The sequence below is a fragment of the Polyodon spathula genome, chromosome 24 (genome assembly GCF_017654505.1).
Source record: "Polyodon spathula isolate WHYD16114869_AA chromosome 24, ASM1765450v1, whole genome shotgun sequence".
NCBI classification, from domain to species: domain Eukaryota; kingdom Metazoa; phylum Chordata; class Actinopteri; order Acipenseriformes; family Polyodontidae; genus Polyodon; species Polyodon spathula.
This window is the reverse complement of record NC_054557.1, coordinates 24,341,343-24,355,802: the sequence shown is the minus strand read 5'-3', so window position 1 is coordinate 24,355,802 and position 14,460 is coordinate 24,341,343. Positions and strand designations below refer to the sequence as shown.

At 42.2% G+C, this 14,460-nt stretch overlaps 1 protein-coding gene across 1 annotated transcript in view; it reads right to left on the bottom strand.

Moving 5' to 3' along the window:
• LOC121298974 (death domain-associated protein 6-like) overlaps nucleotides 1-14,460 on the bottom strand; it is a 37,390-nt gene that overhangs the window by 22,035 nt on the left and 895 nt on the right. The window contains exons 2-3 of the mRNA XM_041226380.1: nucleotides 13,123-13,406; nucleotides 4,292-4,669 (exon numbers count right to left, since the gene is read on the bottom strand). Of these exons, the coding sequence (XP_041082314.1) occupies nucleotides 4,292-4,669; nucleotides 13,123-13,406 (662 nt within the window). The remainder of the gene's footprint in view (nucleotides 1-4,291; nucleotides 4,670-13,122; nucleotides 13,407-14,460) is intronic.

Here is a 14,460-nt window from a genome sequence, read left to right as displayed (position 1 = left end):
TTTACGCACACTTGGTTTAGCTCCGCTGGGTTTTCTCGGATTTCCCACATCAAGCAGGTGTCACAGATTACTGGTTTGAAGACCATGTTGAGGTTTTTTTTTTTGAAGTTTAGTTTCTTCTGCAGGCGTCAACCTGCTTTCAAACTGCTTCTAAACTGCTCTGTACTTTTCCACGCCTGTACTTCTCCCACTCGCTGTCGCTGGGAAGACTGCCTCGTTTAACTGCGTTGTTCTGCTGTGCTGTTGGCTCCTCCCCTCGCCCGTGTCTCAGAACGGCGCTGAATTTTAATCAGCTACTCCGAGTTTCAGCTTGTTTGTTATCAGAAAAACACAGCGGCTGTTTGGCTTTGAGCTGCTGCTGTGTTTCCCCAATGTCCTCTGTTTTCTGATTAAAGCAATTCAAGATGCAATTTCTCCTTACTGCTTCTAAACTGCTCTGTACTTTTCCACGCCTGTACTTCTCCCACTCGCTGTCACTTCCACTCGCTGTCGCTGGGAAGAGTAGTACTCTAAGAGTAGAGACAAATTCAACCCCAACAACTACCAGGGCATTTATGTGAACAGTAAATCAGGGGAAGGTATTCTGCAGTATCATTAACGCCCGAATACTGGCTTTCCTTACCAAACACTGTGTCCTCAGTAAGAGTCAGATTGGATTTTTACCAAACCAATTGCACATCCGACCATATTTACACCCTACACACTCTAACAGACAAACATGTAAAACAAAAAAAGGTGGTAAAATACTTGCTTGCTTTATTGATTTTAAAAAAGCCTTCGATTCAATCTGACACAAAGGACTATTCTATAAGTTCCTTCACAGTGGTGTAGGGGGTAAAGTCTATGACGTTATCAAGTTAATGTACTCTAATGTACAAATGCGGAGTGAAAACTGGCAACAAAAGAACAGAATTTTTCACTCAGGGCGTGGGGTGAGACAGGGCTGCATTCTGAGCTCAACACTGTTCAACATCTATATCAATGGATTGGCCACAGTGTTGGAGCAGTCTGCAGCCCCTGGCCTCACTCTACATGACAAAAATTAAATTCTGCTCTATGCAGATGACCTGGTCCTAGATGTCCCCCACAGAGCAGGGGCTGCAGCAGAGCCTGTCACTGCTAGAGCAGTACTGTCAGACCTGGGCACTGACAGCAAACATGTACAAGACTAGAGTTATGACATTCCAGAATAAAGCCAGATCACAGGAAAACAGGTACCACTTCACTCTGGGAACCACAACCCTGGAACACACCACTAGCTACGTTTACCTGGGTCTGACCACCAGCGCGTCAGGAAGCTTCAATATGGCTATAAATGCATTGATGGAAAAAGCACACAGAGCCTACTATGCCATAAAGAAAACACTTTACAAATATACCCCCCAGAAAAAGATCTGGCTAAAAATCTCTGATAGTGTTAAACATTCAATCCTTCTTTATGGCAGCGAAATATGGGTCCACTTTCAAAATGTAACTACAAAACATGGGATAAAAGTCAAATTGAAAATTTCCTTTACAATTCTGTAAAAACATTTTACATATACATAGAAACTGCCTCAACCACGTGATTCAGGCTGAACTAGGTCACTTCCCCTTACTGCTACCCATTGAAAAAAGAGCAGCCAAATTCTGGGTCCATCTGAGCCATGCTTACCTACACTCCTACCAGCACAAACCATTCCAAAGCAACCAGCTCTTCTCAGAGAGAGACCGCCTGAGACAATTAGCAAAGAAACAACAGCTTGGCAACAGTGCCAATGACAAAATTACAGCAATAACATTTAAACAAATTGTTCTCAACAATAAAATTACATATATTGAGCATTGATATAATGAAACAAAATTAACAAATTGGAATGCTATCGGGCCCTGCACAATATCTTGTCAAGATAATTGATCCCAAACAAAGACAAACTCTAATGAAGTACAGACTCAGTGACCACAGCCTGACCATTGAAACTGGCTGCCAAAAAAAGAGCTGGCTGGACAGACAGAACAGGCTGTGCAGTCACTGTAAGCTGGAATAAGTCGAAACAGAGGTGCACTTCCTGCTGTCCTGCTCCAAATAGTGCCAAATAAGGGACACATACCTCCCTAAATTCTCAAGTCAGTTGACCCAGTTTCCACATCTGCACAACCCTAAGAAAATGAGGATCCTGCTGGGAGAGGAGGCTCTGACAGCTGAGCTGGCAGCTTAGTACGTGTGTGTCTGTCCCAACCTGTGGGACAGTGTGTAGACACTCAATAGAAGTACACTGTTTATTCTTAAATTAGACGGGGAGGGGGGTTATATTGTTTACATTCTATTAAGAAGGAAAGTGAGGGGGGAGTGATTGATATTGTGTGTTATAAACATTATATTTTATTTTATGTAACATGTGTAAATGAAATGCACTTTCTATTACACTGCAGTAAATACAGCAAAATGAGGGACATTTTCTTCCCTAAATTCTGCAGTTCTTTCCCAGAATTCCCAAACATGCCCGACTGTCAGTCCTGCTGGGTGTTAGGACATACACACAGTCATACTGGCTGGCCAGTACATAGAGACTTGTCACAGCCTGAGGGACACACAGTGAACAAGTCACACCACTATCCCATCACAGTGCTACAACAGAGTGAGGGAGAGATAACGATGGAAAGAGTGTAAGGAGAAGAGAGGGAGAAAGGAAAGGTGTGACAGGATGGCATGTGCTGTTTTATTTTAAATATCAAATAAAATAATTATTTAAACAGAAAACACTGCTCACAGAGCGAAAATAAAGGTTTTAAATAAAACAAATCTCAAACATGAAACACAACAAAATAAAGAGTCAGGTTGGGCAATTGCCTTCACTGATCCTACTGTTTTTATATTAGTGACCGAGGGATTAACCAGCTACCAATTATCTATTAATCCTTCGGGTCACATTCTGCACAAGTTTTCTAATTAGTGGATCCCATCCACAGTACCAAACAGTATAAAACAAAAACATTCAGATACGCCGTCAAAACAACACAGCTCTCGCCGTCATGTTTACACAGAAATAAGTCATAATACAAACAAATAAATTGCACAGGGGTGGAGGGGGAGACCCCGTTCTAAAAATAAATACTAAATCAAAACAATAATGTGGCAGATGACACATCAGAAGAAACAAAAGAGAAGTCACAGGCTTCTTCTTTTGGCTTTCAGAGAAGTATAGTTTATTGAAGATAAAAGTTGCAAAGCTACAACCAGACATCTAAAAGGTTACATGGTGACAACAGTTTGCAGGTATTCTCTTTCCAAACACAGATCAGAGCAATACAAATAACATTTCAGTATTTTAGTTTAAATGCAGTATCTCAGTGACATCATGATTTTTCCTTAAACCAATCAAAGACCCAAATCTCTTATCACTTTGTTGATTGTCCATTTGTCTTAATCCTAGCTTCAAAGCATCTGGTTCAATCCAATTTCTCTTTGAAGTAGCCAGTTTTTATAACCCTGTGACAGTATGGCTTCAGTGGTGACATCAGACCAGAAGAAAACACACAGCACTGAGAGCGATATGGTAAATGTGATTGCTTCGCCGGTTTATTGCTAAATAAATGAAACATGCATACTTTTATGCAGCTGTACTGAGACTCAATCATTCAATTGGAATCTCGGTACAACTGCACGTGAATTAAATTAGCGCACTCCTGTGTGCACACACTATATACTTTTTAATCTGCACGTGGAGTGATGTACAATCCTCGTGCCTAAATACAAATATTTTAAATCCCTTGTGTTATCCATTTATATCCCATGTACCAATGACTATACATAGCAACACTGACACACTACATACAACATAAAACACAAATAAATAGCACAGGGGTGGGCACTCTGCCACAAACTCTCATAAAATCAACTGTAATTTCCTAAGAAAACCTGTTTTATTTCTAGATTGTCCTGTCTAAGTAGAAATTGAACCAGAATCTGGCTTAATCTCTAACCCATTCTGTGAGTTGTATTCTAAGACCAACTATTAATTGATATCTAAACAAAATGTTCCAAAATCCACATATAAAAACATTTTAGAGCAGGGCTTTGTCCTGCCCCCTTTTTAATAATGTGCAGGACTCCCTACCGCCCTGCTACAGAGGGTGAAAGATGTCAGGAGAGGGAAATGTTTTAGTACTGTTTGTTATACATTGCTTTGGCAAAACTTGTTAATTTTTATCAATAAATCAATAAAGCTTACTGAGTTTAATTCAGGTGTAGAGAGACAGTGAGAGAGAAAGCATACATAGTTTAAAAATAAATAAATAAAACAGACCTCACCTGTCTCTTGGATGCCTTGGCAGTTTTGCCTCTCTCCTCCTCCTCCTCCTCCTGCTGCTGCTGCTGCTGCTCTGGCTGCTCCCCTGTGCCCTGCACCTGCACCTGCTCCTGCGCTGGTCCCGCAGGGTCGCATGTCTCCACAGCATGGCTCAGCTGCAACTTGCGCTTGTGCGAGTTTGCGCGCAGCGCGGTGCACAGCTCATTGATGAACACGTACACCTTACTCCTCCGGCTCTGCACGTGGGTCAGGCAACGCCCGAGCGCGTTGCGGAACTCCACGGACCCCAGATACTGCTCGCTGGCCTGGCTGTGCTTCGAACACAGGTACGAGATCACCTCAGGGTGGTCAGGGGTGAGGCTTGAGCAGAACTGCACAAACTGAGAGACAGAGAGAGAGAGAGAGAGATGAGACAACTTCAACACTGCAAAGCTGTGTAAGAGAACCACAGACTAAAAGAGAGACAGAGATGCACTTTCTGTTGATCTGCTCCAAATACACTGAATTAAGGAAAAAATATTTTCATAAATTCCTCAAGTCAGATGACAGAATTTACATCCTTCCCTGATTCATCGATACTGGCGCTCCTGCCAGGAGAGGAGGAGCAGACAGCAGAGCAAGTGAGTCTGCCTGTCATAGCCTGAGAGGCAGTGTGGAGTCACTACACTGCTACTAGTGGTTTGTACCTTTAGCTTCACAGCGATACGAGACGTACCTCAATACACAGGTTGCAACATCACACAACACAAAACAGGGCTTTTATTTGTTGCAAGATCACAATAACAAAGATAACTTAAAGAATGTTTCCTTGTTTTTATTAAAATGTAGAAAAGTGCATAACATTCCGACGTGAGATCAACTGCTGAAATATATCAACTGGCTTATTCCAGTCTTCATGAAAAGATCTGCCCCTATGAAACATTCATTTCACCATACATTAGAGTAATTCAGTAATGAGACCAGCATTGTGTTTTGTATGGAAAAGCTACCAACTGCAAAAACATGCTATTTTTAAATATCTATTACATGAAACATTTATAACATAATCTTCACTAACAGTAATAAAAAAAATGAACACTTATAAATGTAAATAATTGTTTTTATAATTGCGCAAGGATTTAACATCTTGCTCATTCTTCGCTAAAGTGTTTACACCTTAAAATGTACCAAACAATAGTCTTTCAGTGTTGACCATAGGGAAATAAAAACCAGTAAGAGGGATTGCCTTTTTTCACCACAGAAAACACCTATCGAGCTGGTATTGATAAGGTACCCCGATACATGAAAAAATAGACAAATACTTACAATTATGTGGGCTATTCCTCCTTTAAAACACCCTACTTTACACAGCACAGCCATTGTGCTCTGCAATGCAAACTGCATATGAACTTGGCAATGGGCGGTGCAATTGCTTTAGCCCGTGCAGAATGTTGGCCTGGTTGTAACAAGGCAGTGAGTCCGATGTAGCTGGAGGTGGTTTCTGGTGTTGGGTTCTGTACCAGTGGCAGCAGCACTGCAATCTACATTGAGATTGAGGCGTCTTCACGAGTCGGTGGAAAGATTGCTTGTATTGCCAGTACATTTCCTTTCTGTTCGGCACATTTTACAAATCACGTTTCTGTATAATAGCTTTCTGTACAGGGTTATATTTGTTTTCTTGTTCTTTCATGTTGCCGAATGCTTATCTACGAGGAACGCACTGCAATGACAACCACTATTTGCCCACAGCAAAAACGTAAGTAAAGTACGGTCAGTACTAGGCTTGTAACAATAATAACCTAATTATATATCGATTGGGACCCCACGATAACAAAAGCAATAATATTTTAATGAAATCGAATATTCCATGAAATTAAATACATGTTTTGTATATATTAACTTACTGTCAAGAACGTAATCTGTGTTGCTGCTTCTAAAAGTTACTGAGAATATGCGTCTGTGAACAAATGCAGGATGATGATTCTGAGATCAAGAGTAACCTGCTTTAATATATTTTATAGATATTTCGTTTTAAATCAGTGCCAACTGTAGCCGTCTGTCTTGCGCGAAACTACTATTATTTAACACTGTCACGTGATGCTGTTTCAGAAAGAAAAAAAAAAAAAAAAAAAAACTTGTTTTCGATTGCTGTCTGAGTCTGAGGATCGTAGCCTGATGTATGTGCTCCAATAAAACACTGCAAGTTGTACAAAATAGTTTGCCACCAGCAGAATGCCAAATTATTGTACAAGATCCACTGCAGTAATTATTGTAGATATTTTTTTACTGAATTTTGGGCGCTCGCTTAACAATATCAGTTGAGATCTCCTACGATACTAAACCCGCCCTGGATGCCCACATCTACCTATCAGTGAGGAGAGAAGAGTGATTTAATTGCATTGAAGTGCAGGATAAAAGTACACCAAAAGACAGTTTTCACGGTGAAGAATGAATTTCACGGTCAGTGTAATTTTTTTACGGCTGTGAAATAGGTAGGGCCTTAGTAATATACTGCATAAGTGTAAGTGAATCCACGTGGCGAAACGCTTCTCTGCGCACTCCAGTATATGACGCATTTTTGGTTGCAACGTGGTACGTAGATTGAGTAGGCCTACACATGTAAGAAAGAGATATTCCACATATATTGGTTGCAATGTGGGCAGGAAGTCAATTAATAACAAATCCACATACAAGTATGAAAGAGATATTATACATATTCAAGTATGGAGACGCCAAATAAAATTATCAACCGGAGTTGTCGCTGTGCAAAGTTCCGTTGCAGGAAAGGAAGGGTACTAATGTACCGTTTGGAAAAATGACAATGCAGTTGTATTCACTGAAGATAATGCAAATCTAAGTGGCTATGCAAAGTCCTGTAAAGTTTGGATTAAAATATGACAGCAAAAAGTAAAATGCATCTCTGCAGCCGCAACATATGAAGGGACTGCTGCTAGCAGAAGCTGGGCCAAATAATTCATAAATTGTAACCAACAGCAATTTTTTTTTTTTTTTTTTTTTTTTTTTTAAATGAGACAATTATTTCCATGCAAATAGGCCATAATGTAGTTTTCAAACTTTTTCTTTTCTCTCCTTTGGACAGTGGGGTTGATTTTTTTACTTTTTTTTTAATTTATCGTTCTGTTTGCATTGGAAATTTGTCAGATTTTACACAGAACAAGGAAAAGGCTAGTGACAGCAGGAATATGAAAATTGGTGTACTGTATTTAAATGCCAATGTATTTATCTAACATGTCTTAAAACATTGGGTTTGTGAGGATGTTTTTTATGCCATGCTCTATAAAAACAGGGCTTATTGTTCCTTTAAACTGTAACTGTGAGGGAAGTTTTTTCTCTCTTTTTTTAATTAGTCATCTCAAATTACTTTATTCTAATTTGGCATATCCAATTATTTTTAGGCTCACCACCCCCTGCGCTGACTCTTATTTTACCCAACGTGATGCAGAATTCTTGTTATTAGACCCGGATCCGACACTGGCCCGAAAAACAGTGGAACACTTTTCATTTTCCCAGCTTAGTATATGCACTGACTAGATACAGTATTAAAGCAGTGGTTTTTTTCCAGTCAACCTGGAAACCTGGCTGAACTACAGAGTGTTTATTCCATCATGAGCCTACATAGAGGACTGCAAAATTAAACATATGTTTGTGTAAAAAATAAATGCATTATCTGAAAATCAAATTAACTGAAGAATGATCTCGTAAATGCATGACTATTACAAACTTAACACAAGAGCAAATGGAATTGAGATGTAAAATTTGTGTTTTGCAAAACTTGTTTTCCTTCTTTGTGCACAATAACAAGAAATGATTCCCACGTCAGACTTTTTTTTCACGTCCTTCATAAACAAATCCATTACTCAGACTTAAGAATGATCTAAAAGAAACCCCCTCGATATGGGTCTGCTGCTGCGCTTTGCAAGCCATGTGCTACTGGGGAAGCCAATCCACGAAATAGGAATTATAAACAATGATTTTTAGTACCAAAGAGAGCCTCTTTAATAGTAAATCGACAGAGTGTATATTACTGAGTAAACAAAACCGGAACCGACCCAAGTGTTGCATGACAACTTTGCACCGGAAAACCTGTTCGGTATAGGTCGGATTGCGGGTCCGGGTAGACCCGAGAATACCTCTACAGGCAAGCTCGCAGGCTACTAGACAGACTACAGGGGTCGCTGGTGCCCTACCTCCCCCACCCCCGGGGTGGCGCTCAGCCAATTGTTTGCTACCCCTTGGGAGCTCCCATCTACGGTTGGCAATAGAATAGCCTGGACTCGAACCTGCGACCTCCAGGCTATAAGGCCTGGACTCAAACCTGTGCCACTCGGGAGCCCCTTATTATTATTATTATTTTTTTAAGCATTTAAGTCAATAATGATCTATAATCTTTGTTAGAATTTGCATAATCAACATCAACATCCATAAGCCTTTTCAGCTGGGCGGGCCACCCAGAGAAGTGTCTGTCGCCGTCGGGCTGAAAAAACCTGATCCATCCATCTTGCAGATGCTACTATGCCTTTAACAATAAGGATTGATTGCAACTCTAGCAGACTAGACCAATATTTAACCGATCAGAGGATTTTCTGTGTTAAGCACTTTGACAGGCTAAAGCGTCAAAACGACTTAAAAAAATAACCGATTATTTTCAAAGCAAAAATAGTGACCATGAATCCACCGCCAAATACTATATTTGCACCGACTACTTTATTTAAAAAATATTAAGATTATTTTGAGGTATTATCATTCAGTCCATTTTGTCGTATTATTGTACTGCAAGTTGATATATAGTACATAAAAGTTATACATATTCACCAAAACAAAAAAAAGCCTATTCCTTTTGTTGTGATATTGTAAAAATATGTATCCAGGTGCTTGTGTTCTCATATTGGGGTTTCGTGTATAGAGGCTGTACGCCTTTAAGAAGAAAAGCGTGATGGGCTATCAGTTCAACACTTGTAGACAGCATACAAATGCTTAAGTGCAGAGATGCTGGGTTATTACACTCAGGTTTCATGCAAGTTATGGTGACCAAATGTGTGCGAGTTCTGTTGTGTAAAAATAATGGTTAAAACAAACAGTTGCATTCAAAAAATGTATAAGAGCAAAAAACAAAAACACATGCATTGACAAGTAAAAAGGTTACTGTTTTTTTGTTTTAGTTTGGTTTTTTGAGTGCATTCCAATAAACCTACATTATCTTTCCCCAGTCAAATCTTGGGTGCCTAAACAAGCACGATAATTTACCATAATAAAAAACAGGAATGAAAAAGAAAATTTGGAACATAAAAAAGAGCAACCAGAGATAGTCAACTAAAGACAATATATTCAAATTCTTTGTCATATTATATATTTAAGGCAAGGCAAGTTTATTTTTCTGTTAAAAGTGCTCCTGGCTATAAAGTTCTCTAGCCTGGCTGTACAGAATTCCTGGGGAGAACCCCACAGTGAATCGTTATACCACTAACTGCTAATGTTAAAATACAAGAGGGGGGAGAGGGGGGGGGTTCTGTTTAGTATAGACGGAGGGAGGGGGGGTGCTGTATGGGTTATATGCTGTACAGGAGGGACCGAGGGGTTCACTTGTTTACACTGGGAACGGGGGAGTCACATGATACTTGTTAGTATTAGCATTGATCAGAATATGTATGTGTGGCAAAGTGCCCACCCCTGTGTGTATTTTGTGTTGTATGTTAATCTTGGTGTATAGTCATTGGTACACGGGATATAAACGGGTCTGTGTAACATGAGTGTTTAAAATGTATATTTGGATTTAGGCATGAGGATTGCACAGCACTTCACATGCAAGTAAAATGTAATAATATGTGAGCACGGGGAATTGCACTTTATTAATTCATGTGCACTTGTACCGCGACTCCAGTTGAATGATTAATTAGCAATCTAGTCTTGGTACAGCTGCATAAAAGCAGCATGTTTTCACCAACTCGTGGGTTGTGTGTTCGGTGAGTGGAGAACGGGATTGGAGACTGAGGTAATAATAATAATAATAATAATAATAATAATAATAATAATAATAATAATAATAACAATAATAATAGTAGTTAAAAATATCAGCTCACCGTGTTTGTTTAGTGTTTGTCTGTTTTGTTTGTCTCTTTAATTTGGCGAATATGCCGTGTCCTGTGTTTTTATTTGTTACAACCTTTTTATTTACTGTTCTGTTCACTCATTAAATGCTGAGCGAAACTAAATCTCTCAGCTCCACCCAACTTCACCTCTCTGTTGTTTATTTCCTGGTTCCTGTTTCTGGTCTGACGTCACCCACTCCAGCCGTCTTTGTGACACGTGGTGTCATCGTGGGATTACCAGCGCCTCCTAGACGCAGACCAGAGCAGGGACCGCAGTTTTTTGGGGGAAAACAAAAAAATGTTATATATATATATATATATATATATATATATATATATATATATATATATATATATATATATATATATAGACACACACACACACACACACGAGGAGAAGCGGGAAAGCGGCAGCAACAACTGAAGGATGAAGAAGAGGAAATAGAGCTCAGGGGGGAGGAGACAGAGCCTTTCCCGTCCTCTGAGGAGATGCTGGACTGGGTGTCGGACCCGAGTGGAGTGGAGCGACGAGGACCTCCCACTGGATGTTGACCTGCTGTGGGCCACAGATGGGGAATGCGGGGAACAACATTTCTACCCAGTGCCCTTCGTGAACCCGACAGCCGTGGTGATCAACTACTTGGCTGCCAATACGGGACTGCCCCTGCAGATTGCATTCCAAGTGGGAGGAGCTACGCCTACCTGCATCCTCATTGGGCTGAAGGGAGACGACTTGCAGCTCCTATCTCCACCAGCAGTGGAAGAATGCCTGCTGGTTTTGCCGCCAGAGCCAGAGGGAGAGGAGCCGTCTCCAGTGCCAGAGGGAGAGGAGCCGTTGCTGCTGTCTCCAGAGCAGGAGGGAGAGCAGCCCCAGTCCCCTGCAAGTGAGGGAGAGCCGCACCAGTCCACTGTAACAAGGGTAGACTACACACCGCTCCCACCTCCGTCGCCAGGAGACTGCACACCACTCCCACCTCCGTCGGCAGGAGACTATACGCCCTAGGGTCCCTGTCCACCAGCAGAGGATGAATGCCTGCTGGGTCCCTTTCCACCAGCACAGGATGAATGCCTGCTGGTATCACTTCCCCCACCATCACAAGGAGAGAAGCTGGAGCTGCTTCTGCCTCCATTACCATCAGGGGGAAAGGAGCAGGAGCTGGCTCTCCCTGCACCAGAAGGACCAGGAATAGATGCTGGTGGTCCTCAGCAGCCCTTGCATAGGCTGCTGAGGGAAGCACGGGGAAGAACCATCCGGCCGAGAAGAGGGCCAACACTCTTACCCCAGCTTGTCCTGACTCGCTTCGCCCAAGGATGCCAGCCGCTCCACATCACCTGGGGTGCCAGCCGCTCCGCATCGCTTGGAGTCGCTGGAACTGCTTCGCCAGGGGTTGCCGTCAGCTTTGCTTGGCCGCAGGGGTCAGTGTGGCCAGAGCCCCACCAGAGGGAGCTGCCGGCTATGAAAAAGGGGGGTGAGGTCAGGAGAACACCTCTCCCTGCAGCAGTTTTGCTGCAGAAGCTCTTGGGAGGTCTGGAGACCACCAACCCCAGCAGCTTTTCTGCTGCTGGACTTGCCCTGGCTGAAGGAGTCAATCTGGGAGCTGTCAGCACGTCTGTTGACAGCCGCACCATTGGCAGCTGTTCCCTGCCAGCGTTAAAGTGGGAGGAGAGATTCGCCCCAGTGTCAGAACGGCCAGTAGCAGCCTAGCTACTGGCAACATTGCCACCCATCAACTCCTTAAAGTCCCTGTTCTTGGCCCAGGATTTTGAGCGAGACTTGCAATTTTAAGGGGGGGGAGGTTGCCATTGTGCCATGTGTATAGTCATTGTTACACGGGATATAAATGGGTCTATGTAACACAAGTGTTTAAAATGTATATTTGTATTTAGGCACGTCGATTGCACAGCACTTCATGTTCAAATAAAAAGTGAGCACGGGGAATTGCACTTTATTAATTCACGTGCAGTTGTACCGCGACTCCAACTGACTGATTGATTAGCAGTCGAGTCTCGGTACAGCTGTATAAAAGCTGCATGTTTTCACTCACTCTGGGTTGTGTGTTCGGTGAGTGGACAACATGATTGGAGAGGGATATAATAATAGTAATAGTTAAATATCAGCTCACCATGTTTGTTTAGTGTTAGTCCATTTTGTTTGTCTCTTTAATTTGGCGAATGTGCCATGTCCAGTGTTTTTGCTTGATACAATCTTTATTTACTGTTCTGTTCACTCATTAAATGCTGAGCAAAACTAATCGCTCAGCTCCACCCAACTCCACCTCTTTGTGTTATTCATTTCCTGGTTACTGTTTCTGGTCTGACGTCACCCACTCCAGCCATCTGTGACAGTATGTTATTGTTGATTTGTGTTTAAATGACTTGGCAATACTGCAGCACTACTGTCATTCCAATAAAACATGAGCGAAAGAGAGACAGAGAGAGAAATAAGGCAATTTTCAAAACTGCAGAGCTGAACACAGAGAGACATGGGAGGGAAAGAAAACAGTGAGCATGAAAGAGAGGCGTAGGACAATATCAGGGAGGTGAGGAGGTAAGGAATGAGAGATGGGAGAGGATTTGAGAGAGGGAGCAAGAATGACAGGAGAGGGAAGTAAGATGAGAGAGAAAGAGAGAGAGACAGAGAGAGATATTACTGCACACAGGGTCCTGAACATTCAGAGATCCTCGCAGTGTGTGAACACTGACAGTAGTGAACTCATCCGTACCCTCTTGTAAACAAAGTTTCTTACCTCATCAAACAGGGCCATGTTCACCAGCAGACCAGAAGAGCTCTGATTCGTGGAGGAGGAAGGGGTAGTCGATGGATCAGGCTTGTGATTGGAAGAGGTGGGAGGATCCAATGTTGACTTTGTCGTGTGATTGGTGGGCGACGGAGGGGTGTGGGACTGCTGTGGGGCGTGACTGGTGGGATCTCTGGGAGGGGGCGTGTGACTGGTGGATGAGCTGGGCAGTTCATCTTCGTCGTCATCGAGAATGATGATGCTGTTCATAGTGGCCATTCCAACAGAGGGCGCTAGAGAGGGGAGCAGGGACAAAGAGAGGGGTTGAGAGAGCAGGATAATCCAGCACCAAACATATCAAAAAGAGGCTGCAAGGGTTTCAATACAACAGAGAGAAACGCCTACAACTTTATAACAAGCATTCAGAACCAGACACTGTTCTCAACGTCACGAATAAGCGACTGTCCCAGACTGAAGCCATTAGTGTCCGTCGATGAAGACCAGCCCGAGCCAAAGTGGTTGCTAACGAAAGTCAAAGTCAACTACTACATGGGACAGCCTTCATCGAGAGGGCACTATCATCATTAGAACATTTTTTCTTTAAAAAATTTAGGAAAACAGTCCTGAAAACGTTCCTAAAGGATCATACATAATTAGAGAACAGAAGGAAAATGAACATTATTAAACAAGTATGTGTTTTTTTACTTGTCAGAGCTGTGTATAGTTTACTTGGACAGTGCCAGATATGTGAATGGAGCAATACTATTTAACTTCAGTGTCTCGCTTTGTTGTTGTTGAAAGATGCAATCTGAGAGTCAGTCAAGCCGAGAGGCTGTGGTTGGCTGGTTCTGCAATTGCAGGTACAGGACTGGTTGCTGTTGTAGGTACAAGGTATTGATTGGCTAGTTTTGGTGGACAAAATACATTTGGACTTATTGTGTCTGTTTAGTATTTGCTGAACTGAGCTTTCATTAAGTCAAAATGAAGCAACCATCACACGTGCAGACTGCCTTTTTAATTTGATTCACTGACCAAACTGTGACGTTCCAGCAGGCATCTACTGTCTGATAGTAGCCGCTAGAGCTGAAAGCTGATTGGCTAATGGTCCTGAATGGTTTTCTAATCTGTTCTGCTCACAGACTGACACACGTAGTGTTGAGCAGGTTTCACGAGAGGGGAAGCCTATGTCTCTGCAGCTAAAAATAAAAATGACTTCCTTGGAGGGAGAATGTACACAAACTGATCCACAGAGCACTGAATAAGGGCCTGTGGAGGGGAAGCGCAACAATGCCAGGGAGTTTCGCTTTCTCTGCAGCTGGGCTATCGCGGTTTACGCTGACGCTGTGA